This window comes from Enhydra lutris, unplaced genomic scaffold, assembly GCF_002288905.1.
Source record: "Enhydra lutris kenyoni isolate GAN:26980312 unplaced genomic scaffold, ASM228890v2 scaffoldscaffold45, whole genome shotgun sequence".
Taxonomy (NCBI): domain Eukaryota; kingdom Metazoa; phylum Chordata; class Mammalia; order Carnivora; family Mustelidae; genus Enhydra; species Enhydra lutris.
This window is the reverse complement of record NW_019154129.1, coordinates 13,182,317-13,197,758: the sequence shown is the minus strand read 5'-3', so window position 1 is coordinate 13,197,758 and position 15,442 is coordinate 13,182,317. Positions and strand designations below refer to the sequence as shown.

The following is a 15,442-nucleotide window of genomic DNA, read 5'->3' as shown; positions in this document are numbered from 1 at the left end:
GCAAGACGTTGCAGTTGAGTGAAAAGCTTCTATCGGGAATGTCTGCGCAGCCAGGAACCAGCAGAAAGTGTACTGTTGAATTTTTTTAAAACAAATAGTAGGTTTTTGATATAATTATTACACTAAGTATTTTTCTACCACGCTTATGAACAACTTAACAGTGTCAGGGCATTAGAAGAAAAAAAGTGAAAGATCGTTAACATTAATAAGAGTTCAAGTAAAATGTGTTTAGTAAAGTTTTCTTTAAAATTAGTAGCTTACGGAGCAATTGTTTATGGATGAGAGTTAGAAATAGGTTTTTAAAAATATTTCCTTCATCCTTTAGGTATGGTGGGGGAGCATTAGCCCTCGTTAAAGCTATTTATTGTCCTTAAAGGAGAAGCTTGTATTGCCAGTCTTACTCTTTCAGTGAAGGGGCACTTTTGCGATACTCAGTTCTATGGTCTCTCCAAAATTCCCAGATTTTAAAATGCAAACTTGCACAAGATTCCCTCTTCCTTTTACTCATGTGCCAGTCATATCTGCTGTTGTCAGTCCGAGCGCTGTGTATGTTTCCATCAGAACATGCATTAGCACTTAAGAGTTGTTTGGTTTGTTTACTTGTTTTTGTTGGTCTTCCCCCATTAAAATGTAAGCATGAGGAGGGCAGGGGTTGTGTCTTGTGCAGCCTTGAGTCTTCAGTGCCACGCCCAAGACTGACACATTATCTTACGTAATCAACACAAGAATGGAATATTGCAAGGGGGAGAAACTGCCATGACCACCCGCACACTAGCTTAGGTTACTCATAACACCCACTGGCTCAGTAATCTTCCTCGAGGTATCAAGTGCTCATTGATTGTGATGACAATGAGTCCCTGTCTTGCTCTTTACCAGAAGAGGTGGAGGGAAAGAGCATCAAGTCCTCTGAAGGATCACACAGAGTATTTCACATGGGGCCCTGTGAATATCCAGGGCTGTCATTTTATCCGCATGGATGCTCAAACTCAGCTCAGGGATCTTCGCCCTGGAATAGGAAGACTGGATTCCATGCACTTTGCAGGAAAATCACTTCCATTCACCTTGCTTCTCCTCTGGGCACCCTTTTCCCTGATGTCTGCTCTCCAGCATTTGCCTTGTTGGTCATAAGGGCCTGCGTGCTCACATAGACCTGGTGGTCTTGCAAGTACTCGAGCCTCTCCTGCCATGGAGGACATGGATAGAAGGATCTGGATAGGACCTTAGAAATCTAAGACTGTCAGTGTGTCCCAAACTGGGACTCAGAAAACACTGTGAGTTGTGCAGAGGTATTACATGAAAAAAGTATTCTTCAAGTAAATTTGGGGATGATGGGTTAGAATAAAGTGAATGTTTTGTTAGAAGAAGATTTCTCAGAGCATTTATGCTTCAATGTGTACGCGAAACTCAGGGTCGGGGTTAGTCAAAGTGGAAGAGGGTAAGCAGGCAGAATACGGGCCCTGTTTGACTATGGAGGCCCTAGTGGTGGGCACTTTCTGGACAACACTCTCACCGAACAATTCAAGATTGTTTTTGGAACATCAGTGTGGGGAACATGAACGTAGTTAATCCTTTCACCACTATTGAAACCTGGGAGAATAACTGATTTAGTAGGACAAAACTAGTTCCCACGACACACGACTCACAATTTACTCTCCTTTTCCCCCCGCACCACACAGCTTCTTGGTTAGTGGGACAGGCATCATTCTGACATAGCTTTGGAAGCTGATGCTTCAGAGCCCGTGGCTCCGTATTGCACAGTAGACTAGACCTGTCCATCCTCCTAGGAGATGACTTGGAGAATTCTCCTTTGCAAGAGCCCAACAGAAGAATTCACTTCTCCAAGGTCATCCTGAGTAATTGTGTTTGGCATCTTCTGTAGCTGTTAGGAGATCCAAATGCTTTAGTGAGAACGATCTCAGTAGCTTCCGGCATCTGCCATGGCGGAGTACTTTGCAAATGGGATTAGATAGCGGCACTTCAGTTTACAGAGGGCACTGGTACCAGGCTATGGTGAAGGATCAACCCCGTATAACATCTTTTTTCTTTGAAGTGTATTTTACAGGATCTCATCTATGCTACTTGCCAGGATGGTGAGGAACAGTGACCATCGGTCCCATTTGTGAGAGCAGGTATTAACGTAAATGTCAGGAAATGATTGTCTTAAGTTGTGTTGGAGAAGATGCAGGGAGGAAATTGAGGATTTATGGTTCCTACGTCAGATACAGCAATGTCCTTTGATTATGAGAGCTCCAGGAAGGAATCAAATTCTTGTCCGTGCAGTTGGGGAATAGGATTTAAGAATCAGGGCTCCCGGCTGACTACTTATTATGCCTTTTTCCCCTTCAGCTCTCTGAAACAGCCTGCTGGGTCTCCATCCCGCCACCATCCTCACCACTCATAGCCCTCACCGTTTCAGAAGGAAGGGAAAGAGTTAATGGGGCAGTGACATCCAAGGAAGTGCTATCTTGACTCAGTGTTGATCTCTTACCTGTCATCCAAGGGTAAAAAGCCCTTCTGACGGATGGTGTCTTGTTCTCAGAACCCTATTTTTTTTCCTGATACCCCTGTAGAGTTAACCAGAATACTGTGTTCTCCAAAATCATTTCTTGTTCCTGTACACAGTCTGAGGCCTGGAAACAACCCCTCCTCTCACCGCTGTCGAGCCCAAAGGGTCTGAGACTTGCAGGAGAGTAACAGGAACAGCTGTACCATTTTCCATTCCCATCAGCAATGAATGAAAGTTCCTGTTCCCCTACATCTTTGCTAGCAATTGTTTTCAGTAGTTTCGGATTTTCACCATTCTGATAGTTGTATAGTGTCAAATTGTTTTAATTTGCAATTCCCTAGTGACATGATACGGAGCATCTTTTCATCTGTGAACAACAACATTGTTTGATGAGGTGCCTGTTGAGATCTTTGCCCATTTTTATTGGGTTGTTCATTTTCTCATTTTTGTGTTTTAAGAATTCTTTACATAATTTGTATAACAGTCCTTTATCAGATATGTCTTTTTTTTTTTTTTTTAAAGTAAGCTCTACACCCAGCATGGGGCTTGAACTCACTATCGGAATATCAAGAGTCACAAGTTCTGTGACCCCTGGGTGGCTTAGTCAGGTAAGCATTCGACTCTTGATTTCAGCCCAGGTCATGATCTCAGTATTGTGAGTCAGGCTCAGGGATGAGCATGGAGCCTACTTAGGATTCCCTCTGTCCCTCTTCCTCTGCCCCTCCTGTCCTTCTCTTAAAAAAAAAAAAAAAAAAAAGGTCTCATGTTCTCACTGAGCCAACCAGGCACTCCTATCAGATTTATCTTTTGCAAATTTTTTCTCCTAGTCTGTTTTGTCTTCTTAATTGTTTGACAGCGTCTTGCAGTGTAGAAAATTTTAATCTTTTTAGAAACGATTTTATTTATTTATTTGACAGAGCGCAAGCAGAAGGAAGGGCAGGGAGAAAGAGAAGCAGAGAAGCAGGCTGCCTGCTGGGCAGGGCACTGGAGGGGGGGCTTGATCCCAAGACCTGGTATCATGACCTGCAGTGAAGGCAGATGCTTAGCTGACAGGCGCCGCTAGAAGTTTTTAATCTTAATGAAGTGTAGCTTATCAGTTAGTTCTTTCATGGATTGTGTATTCAGTTGTGTTATCCAAAAAGTCATCACCAAACCTAAGGTCATCTGGGTTTACCCTTATGTTATTTTCCATGAGTGTTACTGTTTTGTATTTTACATTGAGGTTTAGAATCCATTTTTTTTTTGATGAAAACAGTTTTATTTTTTTACACTTAAAGGCTGATGAATAACCATTACTAATCCTATTAAAGAAAACCCAACATCTCAATCAGAAAGGATAACCATATTTACTCATTAAATAGCGTTTAAGTTTTCTACAACACGACTTGAAAATACCCAGCATGCATGTTTAATCTAGTACAGTGGATTCGAGACCAAGTATACATGTTACAAGCATCAAGGCTGGATTACAAGTTATCATAGTCATCGTCGTCATCATCGTCGTCATCATCGTCTTCTCGTTTTCTTTTCATTGCATTTGATGATCCATTGGCAGTATTTTGTGATGACACCATGTTAGTGGTAATAAGAATGGTTTTGGACCCAATTAATGATGGATTAATCAGAACATTCTGAACTGTGGATGTTGCAGGAATTGATGCTTTTACAGTTGGGGACTGTGAAGTGGGCATCTGTACTGGAAACCTTTGCCCTGTGAGGGACATTGGAGTCCCTACTTTAGTTGACACAGACATGGTCTGTGGGGTTGGTGTGCCAAGAGTGGGAGTACTTGGTCTGCTACTAACTGAACCAACACTTAACCATGGAACTGTTATTCTTCCCGCAGAGGTAGATGCCTTTTTTTGTAAAGACTTAAGTCTATGGTTTGGAGCGGTCAAGCAGTATCTATCAGGTGGCAACCTGGGGCCTGAATATGGCTTGATTAATGGCAAAGGAGTTTGATTTCTTTGCCTTGCAATATCTAATAAAAAATCTCTTGGGGGAGGAGAGGTAAAAGACTGATCAGCACGACACTGGATGGCCAATCGCACATCATCTGCATCAACAGTAGCTTTCCTAGCATGGCTGGAATAAATTTTTGCATCATCTAGAATTGTGGTCACATATCGGAAGGCAAACTCCAACATCTGATTTATAACTCTTGGCTCATATTCTGTAATCCCCATATCCTTCAGGATTTGTGCCATCATCTGTGCATCTTTCGGCATGCTCTTGGGAGAAGCCATCTTGCCAGACTCCATAATATCTGTTGATCAGACTTCTCGAGCTAAATCATCCACATTAATGTATTTCAGTCCTGATCTTGATGCAAGTTCTTTGCCTAGCGTGGTTTTTCCAACCCCTGGTGTACCGGTGAGCAGGATGTTCGGAAGCTACATCTAGAATCCATTTTTTAAGCGATTTTATTTTTTTGTCAGAGAGCAGAAGCAGAGGGAGGGGCAGGCTCCCCGCTGAGCAAGGAGCCCCATGTGGAACTCAATCCCAGGACCCTGGGATCATGACCTGAGCGGAAGGCAGGTGCTTAACTGCTTGAGCCACCCAGGTATCCCAGGTTTAGAATCCATTTGAGTTAATTTTCTGAAGAGTATAAAATCTGCATCTAGATTCATTTTTCTTTTTCTTCCTTACTTCCTTCCTTTTTCTTTTTTTTTTTTTGCATGTAGATGCCCCTTTTAGTGCCATTTGTTGAAAAGACAGTCTTTTCTCCATTTTATTGTCTTCACTCCTTTGTGAAGGATCAGTTGACCATGTTTATGTAGTTTTATTTCTGGGCTCTCTCTTTTGTTCCACTGATCTATTTGTTTATTTTTTCACCAATACCACATTGTCTTGTAGGTTGAGAGTAATTCAGTTTTGGGTGATGATAGTCCTCCAGCTTTGTTCTTTCCACATTTTGTTGGTTATTCTGGGTCTTTTTGCCATATATATTTTAAAATCATTTCATCAACACCCACAAAATAACTTGTTGGGATTTTTTATTGGGATTCCATTGAATTTACAGATGAAGTTATGAAGAAATGTCATTGAACAGGGGCACCTGGGTGGCTCAGTCGTTAAGCGTCTGCCTTTGGCTCAGGTCATGATCCCGGCATCCTGGGAACGATCCCCACATCAGGCTCCCTGCTCAATGGGAAGCCTGCTTCTCCCTTTCCTGCTTCCCCTGCTTGTATTCCCTCTCTCACTATCTCTCTCTCTCTCTCTCTCACTCTCAGTCAAATAAATAAATAAAATCTAAAAAAAAAAAAATGCCATTGAACAATACTGAGTCTTCCTCTCAATGAACATAGAATATTTCTCCATTTATTATTTTAAAAATCTCTTTCATCTTATAGTTTTCTCCATATATCTTGTACATGTTTTTGGTATTTATAAGATGTACAAACCATCTTATTATTTTACTAATGTAAATGGTATTTTTTAAAATTTCAAATTACAATTGTTTATTGTTAGTTTATAGGGAAGTGATTGACTTTCATATAGTAATCTTTTAACCTGAAACTTTGCTGTAAATGCTTTATAGTTTCAGGAGTTTTATGTTGTTTGTTTAAGATTTTATTTATTTATTTGACAGAGAGATCACAAGCAGGCAGAGAGGCAGGCAGAGAGAGGGGAGGAAGCAGGCTCCCCACTGAGCAGAGAGCCCGATGTAGGACTCGATCCCAGGACCCTGAGATCATGACCTGAGCTGAAGGCAGAGGCTTAACCCTCTGAGCCACCCAGTTATCCCATGTTGTTTGTTTTTTAGGGTTTTACACATACACGGTCATGCCATCTGTAAACAAAGACTTTTATTTCTTCTTTCTCAATCTGTATACCTTTTATTTCCTTTCTTGTCTTATTGAATTACATAGGGCTTCCAGTATGATGTTGGAAAGGAGTGGTGAGAGGGGTCATTCTTACTGTGTTCCTGATCTTAATGGGAAAGCTTCTAGTTTCTCACAAGTAGGTACAATATTGGCTGTAGGGTATTTTGGCAGGTTTGTTTTTTTATTTTATCAGGTTGGGAAATTCCCATGTGTTCCTAGTTTGTTGAATTTTTTTTATCATATATCAGTGTTGGGTTTTGTTAAATACTTTTTCTGTATCTATTAACATGATCATATGATTTTTATTCTTTAGCCTGTTGATGTGATGAATGACATTTTAGTATATTTTTTAATATTGAACCAGCCTTGCATACCTGGAATAAGTCCCACTATATAATTCTTTTTTTTTTTTTTTTACAGATTTCTTTTATTTAAAAAAAATTTTTTTTTAAAGATTTTATTTATTCAACAAAGAGAGACAGCTGGAGAGGGAACACAAACAGGGGAAATGGGAGAGGGAGAAGCAGGCTTCCTGCAGTGCAGGGAGCCTGACATGGGGCTTGATCCCAGGACCCTGGGATCATGACCTGAGCCGAAAGCAGACACTTAATGATTGAGCCACCCAGGTGCCCCAGATATATTTCTTTTGGAGAGAGAGAGACAGACCACAGTGGGGAGAGGCAGAGAGAGAATGAGAGAGAATCCAAGCAGACTCCATGCTGAGCACAGAGCCTGAAGCCAGCTTTATCTCATGAGCCTGAGATGATGACCTGAGCCAAAACCAGGAGTCAGACACTCAACCAACTGCATGCGTAGGCCCCTCCCACTATAATTCTTTTTATACATTATTGGATTTGATTTCGTAGTATTTTATTGAGGATTTTTAAATTGATATTCTTGAGAGATACTGATTTGTAGATGTCTTTTCTAGTACTTTTTTCCTGGTTTTTGGTATTATGGCAGTGCTTGCCTCATAGAATGCCTCACTGCTATTCGCATCTACTCCAGACACTGCCTATCCTTTCCTTAAGGTCACCGTTCACTTCTACAGACTATCCAGGTCCCTGTTCCCTGACCATAGTTTTACATCTGTTTTTCAGTTTTAGAAGATGTCTTTCAGTGCCCTTTACTCTATTGTACTGGAAACCTTACATGTGGAGAGTTTAGCAGATATTTGATGACTGCCTCTTATCATCCATTTTCCCTTTCCTCTTTCCCAACAACACTGATTCCATTTGGAGATCTGTGAACTTCCTGACCGTGATTTCTAGGAGTAAAGAATGTGACCTAACCTACATTAATAAAAGCGGATTCTACCTCCATGTTAGAAGATGGTTCAGTTTTAGGCATATGACCTTAAGCTCGTCCCATCAGGACTTTTGTTGGAGATGCTGGGACAAATCCAGCTCTGGCTGGATGAGACATGTAACCCAGGGGTTGTTAGTAGTCTTCTTGAAACTAGGAGAAATGTGAGCCTTAGATTGAGACCAACCACCATAGAAGGCAAAGCAGAGTGATATATTTCAGTCCGGGTGACACCGCTGAGCTGTAGGATCGAGCATCTCCTGATACCTTGAGCTGCCCTTGACTTTTTAGCTACACGAACCTGTACAGTTCCTTTTATTGTTTAAGCCAGTGTAGATTGGAGTTTCTGTTATGTATAACTGAAAGAATCAATACATAGAGAAATAACTGATATATAGATGTAGGAGATGAGGAATCCTTTTATATACACCTATTTGAAAGTTTTCATTATGAATAGAGTCATAGAATGAACCCCCCCTGCATAGGCGTCTTCATTTTGCCGATCTTGTTTCATTTATCTCTTCCAGTTCTTTTTTTTTTTTTTAAGATTTTTTATTTATTTATTTGACAGAGAGATCACAAGTAGGCAGAGAAGCAGGCAGAGAGAGAGAGGGAAGCAGGCTCTCCGCTGAGCAGAGAGCCCAATGTGGGGCTCGATCCCAGGACCCTGGGATCATGACCTGAGCCGAAGGCAGAGGCTTCAACCCACTGAGCCACCCAGGCGCCCCCAGTTCTTTTGTTTTTATTCTATTGGTTTTGTTAAAGTTTTTTGTTTAGGAATATTTTTATTTTTTTATTTTGTTTTGTTTATTTTTTAAAAAGATTTTATTTATTTATTTGAGAGAGAAAGAGTACAAGCAGGCGAGGGGCAGAGGGAGAAGCAGACTCCCTGCTGAGCAGGAAGCCCAATGTGAGGCTCAGTCCCAGGACCCCGAGATCATAACCTGAGCTGAAGGCAGAGGCTTAACTAACTAAGCCACCCAGGTGCCCTTATTTTTGTTAAATTATTTTTTAAAGTAATCTCTGCACCCAACATGGGGCTCAAACTCAAAACCCTGAGATCAAGAGTCGCATGCTCTAGAGACACCCAGATGCCCCTTGGGAGTATTTCAAAGGAAATCTCAGACATTAGAACATTTTACTCATAAATAGTTTAGTTCATAACAGGTAAACAATTCTTTCTGATGGCTGAGTAATATACCATTGTGTATATGGACCACATCTTTATCCATTCATCTGTTGAAGGACATCTCATCTCTTCCCACTGTTTGGCTATTGTGGACATTGCTGCTAAGAACATTGGTGTGCATGTGGCCCTTCTACAAACTGAGGATTTTAGAAGGGAGGAGGGTAGGGGATGGGTGAGACTGGTGGTGGGTATTAAGGAGGGCACAGATTGCATAGATCACTGGGTGTTATTCACAAACAATCATGGAACACTACATCAAAAACTAATGATGTACTGTATGGTGACTAACGTAACATAATAAAATTCAAAAAAGATAAACAGTTCTTGACAATCTCCATTCAAAACCATCTTTGAGAAAAAAATTCCCCATCAACAGAGGCCCTCTCTCCCACAGGAGGGAAGTTTAATTGAGAACATGGGAACTGCTTTTCACTTGCTCTGAAGGCTACTAGAACTCATCTGACAACTTTTCGAGATGGCCATGTAAGAGGACTCTCTGGGGTTCCTCTCTGTGGTATTTAATTATGAGAAAAACAGGCAACCAAATGTATCATAATGAGGGTGGTCCTGGAGGGATGCTAGAAGCTTCTAACAATCAGCAGAGCAATTTATTAATAAGGCAAAAACTACGTGATCAACTGCTGTACTTTTAACAAGCCCCAAAGTGATTCACTCATTAAAAGTTCAGTGGCAACAGTTAATTGATAGTTTCTGGAAATTAAAAAACAAAACAATAATAATTAGTATTCTCTTATGTATTTGTATAGAACATTCTTCCACGAGGTAAAGTGCCCTCATCTACCTCCTTGCATTGGCTTTAAGTTTTTGTTCTTGAAATAACGTGTCATGTGTAAATGACTTATACTAAAATCATAAGAATTTTGTGTCAATTCACCCCCCTCAGCTTTCGGGCTTGATAATATTTATTTTAATTAGTTTTTGACCATCATATTTCAGTAACTGATAGGATACAATGTGACCTGGAAATTTAATATTCCCATTCTATTTTCTTTTCCATTTGATATCATACTTACTCTTAATAAGGAATATTCTCTCCTTTTCCCTTGTTGGTGTTCATTCCATCCCTCGATCCTCTTTCTGGAGTTATTCTATAATAAGCGACTATGTATTGCAACGCTCAGGGCCCTGATCATCACGAACTGTACTGTACACTTCTGTGAAAGATTCTTTTGTGACCAATTAATACTTCCATAGTTTATCCTTTATAAAAGGCAACTTAGCTAACCAAGTGTTATTTTGACCAGAATTGCTGTACGATAAGCTACTGTTTATGACCTGCAGTTCCCAAATTGGCATTTAAATTAAATTGTTTCCAAAACGGGTTCTGTCCTTATTTGTACTTGGGTATGTTTACTCCTTAAAACTTTTAGAAATATATCCACTGTGAGCGTTCATTCATTCATTTGACGTTGGGTAAATATTTACTGAGCACTTTTTATGTCCAGGCATTATTTTATGTGCTGGGATTTTACATTCACAAGGGAAATGGAAGGTGCTGGTAGAGAATAAGGGGTTTCTTTTTGAGGTGTTGCAAATGTTCTGGAATTAAATAGTTGTGATGAATTGGGATGATACTAATAAAACCACTGAGTTATAACCTTTAAAATGGTGAATTTTATGGTAAGAGACTTATAGCTCAGTAATAAAATTGACTAAGAATGGGAGCAAAGTGGAGAGTGACAGGTAGGCTTCCAGGTAACTAGTAAATACAACAGGGAAGAAGAGTGTGGACCGAAAAGAGAGATTAAGTAAAGGCTTTGGAAAGAAACTAATTTAGGAAATCTCCTTTGGAGATTTTATTTTTATTTTAAAGTGAACAAGTTAGTGACATTTAAAGAGGGCACATATTGCATGGAGCACATACCAGAATGGAGAATCATTAATACAGAGAAGCAAAATGAATAAAGATTGGGAAGACAGAAGCAAAACTATTGGTATTGGGTAAGGTGGAGTGAACATGCCTCATCTTTTCTTTCACATAGAAACAACTATAAAACCTGGATAAAACAAATGGAGCAGCTATTTTAGAACTTCAAAGAGCCAATAGCAGGCGGTGATGTGGAGAACAGCACCAGAATTCAAAGTACCACTGAATTGATTGTGAGTTGACAGTTTATTTTCTCTGATTTCCCTTGATCTCAACACAACTAGAAACCTGAACGTGAACACGGTTGTAAAACTAGAGAGAAACATAAAACATTTATTTCTGATAAAAACCTTCAGCAATTTGGGAGCGGAATGAAAATTGTTCAAACTGTAAAAGAGCATCTATTTAAAAAAAAAAAAAAAGCTTAATTGTCAAAAATTAAATGATTTCCCTCCGAGATCAGGAACAAGGTGAGAATCCCCACTCATACTATTCCTGTTCAGCATTATACCAGAAGTCTTAGCCAGTGCAAAAACGCAAGAAAAGGAAACATAAAACATCCAGGTTGGAAAGGAAAAAATTAAAACACTCTCTGTTCACAGATGTCAGAGATTTTCAATGTAGAAAATCACCTAAAACCTAACAAAAATTTCCAGAAAAAGTACATTTAGTGAGATCGTAAGATGCAAGGTCAACAAACAAAATAAATTCTATTTCTATGCACTAGAGACAATATCATTTACAATACCTCCAAAAATAAAATATTTAGGGACACCTGGGTGGCTCAGTGGGTTAAGCATCTGCCTTTGGCTCAGGTCATGATCCCAGGATCCTGGGATCCAGTCCCACATGGGGCTCCTTGTTCATCAGGGAGTCTGCTTCTCCCTCTGCCTGCTGCTCCCCCTGCTTGTGTGCTCTCTCTCTCTGACAAATAAATAAAATCTTCTAAAAAATATTTAGGAATAACTCTTACAAAACACTTACATGACCAAAACAACCCCACAGGATATGTATTTTGAGAACTTCAAACGACTGGTGAAGTAAGAGAAGTCCAAATTAATGGAAAGACATACCATATTCATAAATTGGAAAGACTCCACATAGTAAAGATGTCAGCTCTCCCCAGATTGATCAATAGATTTAATGTAGAGTGGAAAGATAGAGAACTAGCCTAAACAGTTTTGCAAAATAATAAAAAAGAATTGAAGGATTCACATCACTCTTTTAAGACTTTCTCTAAGGCTACACTAATCAAAACAGTGTGGGATTGGTAAGGGATAGACACACAGATCAATGGAATAGAATAAAGAGGCCAGAAATTGACCCACATAAGCATGGCAAATTGATTTTTATAGGCAACTTTTTAATAGATGATATTCTATTAGATGAACAAAATTAACTATTTTATTTTATTTTTTTAAAGATTTTATTTATTTATTTGACAGATGGAGATCACAAGTAAGCAGAGAGAGAGAGAGAGAGAGAGAGAAGCAGGCTCCCTGCTGAGCAGACAGCCTGATGCGGGGCTCGATCCCAGGACCCTGAGAGCATTACCTGAGCTGAAGGCAAACACTTTATCCCACTGAGCCACCCAGGCATCCCAAATTAACTATTTTAAGGTGAACAAGTTAGTGACATTTAAAGAGAGCACATATTGCATGGAGCACTGGATGTGGTACATAAAAAAATGAATCTTGGAACACTGAAAAAATAAAAAAATAAAGCATTCACATGTTGTTCAACCACCCCCTCTATCTAGCTCCAAAACATGTTAATCACCCCCAAAGAAAACCCTGTATCCATTAGGTAGTTACTCCCCACTTCCCCCTTTCCACAGTCCCTGGCAACCACAGATCTGCTTTTTGCCCCCACTGGATTTATCTATTCTGACTATTTATTATAAATGGAGTCATACTGGGCATCTGCCTTCAGCTCAGGTCATGATCCCAGAGTCCTGGGACTGAGCCCCATGTCAGGCTCCCAGCAGGGCAAGGAGCCTGCTTCTCCCTCTCCCCCACTTGTGCTCTCTCTTTCTCTCTCTCTCTCAAATAAATAAAAATCTTTAAAAAAAATAGAGTTCTGCAATATGTGACCTTTTGGGCCTGGGTTTTATTTCATTGAGCATAATATCTCTGAAGTTCATCCCACTGTAGCGCGTATCAGCACTTGATTCTGTTTTTGTCTGAGTAACATTCCATAGTATTGATAGACTACAATTTGTTTATCCACTCATTTGCTGATGGACATTTGAGCTTGTCTACTTTTTGGTTAATGTGAATAGCACTGCCATAAACATGCAAGTCCAAGCATTGGTTTGAGTGCCTGTTTTAATTTTTGGGGGGTATATATCTGGGAAGGGATCTGTGAGGTTATATGGTAATTCTATTGAATTATCGAGGAACAAACTTTTCTATAGTGGCTGAGCTACTCTACATTCTCACCAGCCATGTACAGGGGCTCTAATTTCTCTACATCCTTGCCAACATTGGCTGTTTGCCTATTTTATATTATTATTGAAGTCATCTAAATGAGTGTCAAGTGGTATTTCATTGTGATTTGATCTGCATTTCCCAATGACTAATGATGTTGAACATCTTGTTATGAGCTTTCTGGCCATTTCTCTTCTTTGGAGAAATGTTTATTCAAATCCCTTGGCCATTTAAAACTTGGGTTGTTCGTCTTTTTGGTTTTGAATTGTGGAAGTTCTTTATATATTCTGGATACTGAGCCCTTACCCTATATATGATTTACAAGTATTTTCTCCCCTTCTGTAAGTTTTCCCACTTTTTTAAACGATTTTTTAAAATTTATTTGAGAGAGTGGGAGAGCAGGAGAGAGAGAGAACATGAGCAGGGGGAGGAGCAGAGGGAGAAGGAGCAGAGTCCCAGCTGACCAGGGAGCCCCATGTGGGGCTCAGTCCCCACACTCTGGGATCATGACCTGAGCTGAAGGCAGATACTCAACCGACTGAGCCACCCAGGCACCGCTCTTCTTTCTTTCTTTCCTTTCCTTTTTTTTTTTTTTAAAAAGGATTTTATTTATTTAACAGGGGTATCAGGGGGAGCTGCAGAGGGAGAGGCAGAGGGAGAGACAGAGGGAAAGTCACAGGCTCCCACAGATCAGGGAACCTGATGTTGGGGCTTGATCCCAGGACCCTGGAATCATGACCTGAGCTGAAAGCAGACACTTAACTGACTGAGCCACCCAGGCACCCCTCTTCTTACTTTCTTGATAAAAGTCCTTTCATAGATGAAGTTTTAAAATTTTGATGAGGTCCATTTTGTCTCTTTTTTCCTTTGCTGCTTTTGCTTTAGGTGTCACATCTAAAAACCCATTGCCAGGTATGCCTGGGATAGAGTCCTGCACTGGGAATCCTCGCTCAGCAGGGAGCCTGCTTCTCCCTCTGTCTGTTGCTCCCCCTGCTTGTGCTCACTCTCTATCTCTCTCTGACAAATAAATAGATGAAATCTTTTATTTATAAATAAATAAATAAATAAATAAATAAATAAATATCAAATCCCATTGCCAAATCCAAGGTCACAAAGATTTACCTGTATATTTTCTTCTAAAAGTTTTATAGTGTTAGCTCTTATATTTAGATCATGGATACATTTTCATTAATTTCTTTTTTGTAGGGTATGCAGTAGGTGTCCAAGTTGATTTTTTTTTTTTTTTGGCATGTGGCAATCCAGTTGTCCCAGCAACATTTGTTGAAGAAATTATTCCTTCCCCCACTAAATGGTCTTGTAATCCTTATTGAAAAGCATTTGACCAGGGGCACCTGAGTGGTTCAGTTAGCTAAGCATCCAACTCTTGATCTCAGCTCAAGTCTTTTTTTTTTTTTTTTTTAGATTTTATTTCTTTATTTGACACACAGAGAGAGATCACAAGTAGGCAGAGAGGCGGGCAGAGAGAGAGAGGGGGAAGCAGGCTCCCTGCTGAGCAGAAAGCCCGATGCAGAGCTCGATCCCAGGACCCTGAGATCATGACCTGAAACGAAGGCAGAGGCTTAACCTTCTGAGCCACCCAGGTGCCCCTCAGCTAAAGTCTTGAACTCAGGGTTGTGAGTTGAAGCCCTTCATTGGGCTCCCCGCTGGGCATGGAGTCTACCGAAAAAATCAGTTGAGCATAGATATATGGACTTATTTTTGGAGTCTCAGTTCTATTCTAGTGGTCTGCATGTCTATGCTTAAGTCAGTACCACATCATTTTGATTACTGGATTTATAGTATGCTTTGAAGTTGAGAAGTTGAATCCTCCAATTTTGTTCTTTTTTTAAAAGATTTTATTTATTTATTTGACAGACAGAGATCACAAGTAGGCAGAGAGGCAGGCAGAGAGAGAAGAAGGGAAGCAGGCTCCCCGCTGAGCAGAGAGCCCCACACAGGGCTCGATCTGAGGACCCTGGGATCATGACCTGAGCTAAAGGCAGAGGCTTTAACCCACTGAGCCACCCAGGCGCCCCAAGTAGATTATTTCTAAACCAGGAGAGGAGGTTGCTCAGAAGAAAAAGATATCATAGAAGAAACTTAAGAAACAAAAACTTAGACCCTGGGAATAAATTCTGCATAAATAATGCAAATAAAAGTTAAAACACACACATGCAAATACTCATAATGGCTACATTCATATCGTCCAAAACTGGAAACAACCCAGATGGCTTACACTATGGTAAACTATTTAACTACCATGGAATAATATTCAGCAATAAAAAGGAATAAATAATA

The 15,442-nt window shown here is 40.1% G+C and overlaps 1 protein-coding gene across 1 annotated transcript; it reads right to left on the bottom strand.

Moving 5' to 3' along the window:
* Positions 1 to 3,972: 3,972 nt before the first annotated feature.
* On the bottom strand, positions 3,973 to 4,886 carry LOC111156158 (transcription initiation factor TFIID subunit 9-like). The gene has a single exon (XM_022516852.1). The coding sequence runs from the start codon at positions 4,765 to 4,767 to the stop codon at positions 3,973 to 3,975; it is 795 nt and encodes a 264-aa protein (XP_022372560.1). The 5' UTR covers positions 4,768 to 4,886.
* Between the last annotated feature and the right edge of the window lie 10,556 nt (positions 4,887 to 15,442).

Excerpts from the sequence above, each read along its gene's own strand:
- LOC111156158 (XM_022516852.1), bottom strand. The coding sequence starts at position 4,767 with ATGGAGTCTGGCAAGATGGCTTCTCCCAAGAGCATGCCGAAAGATGCA.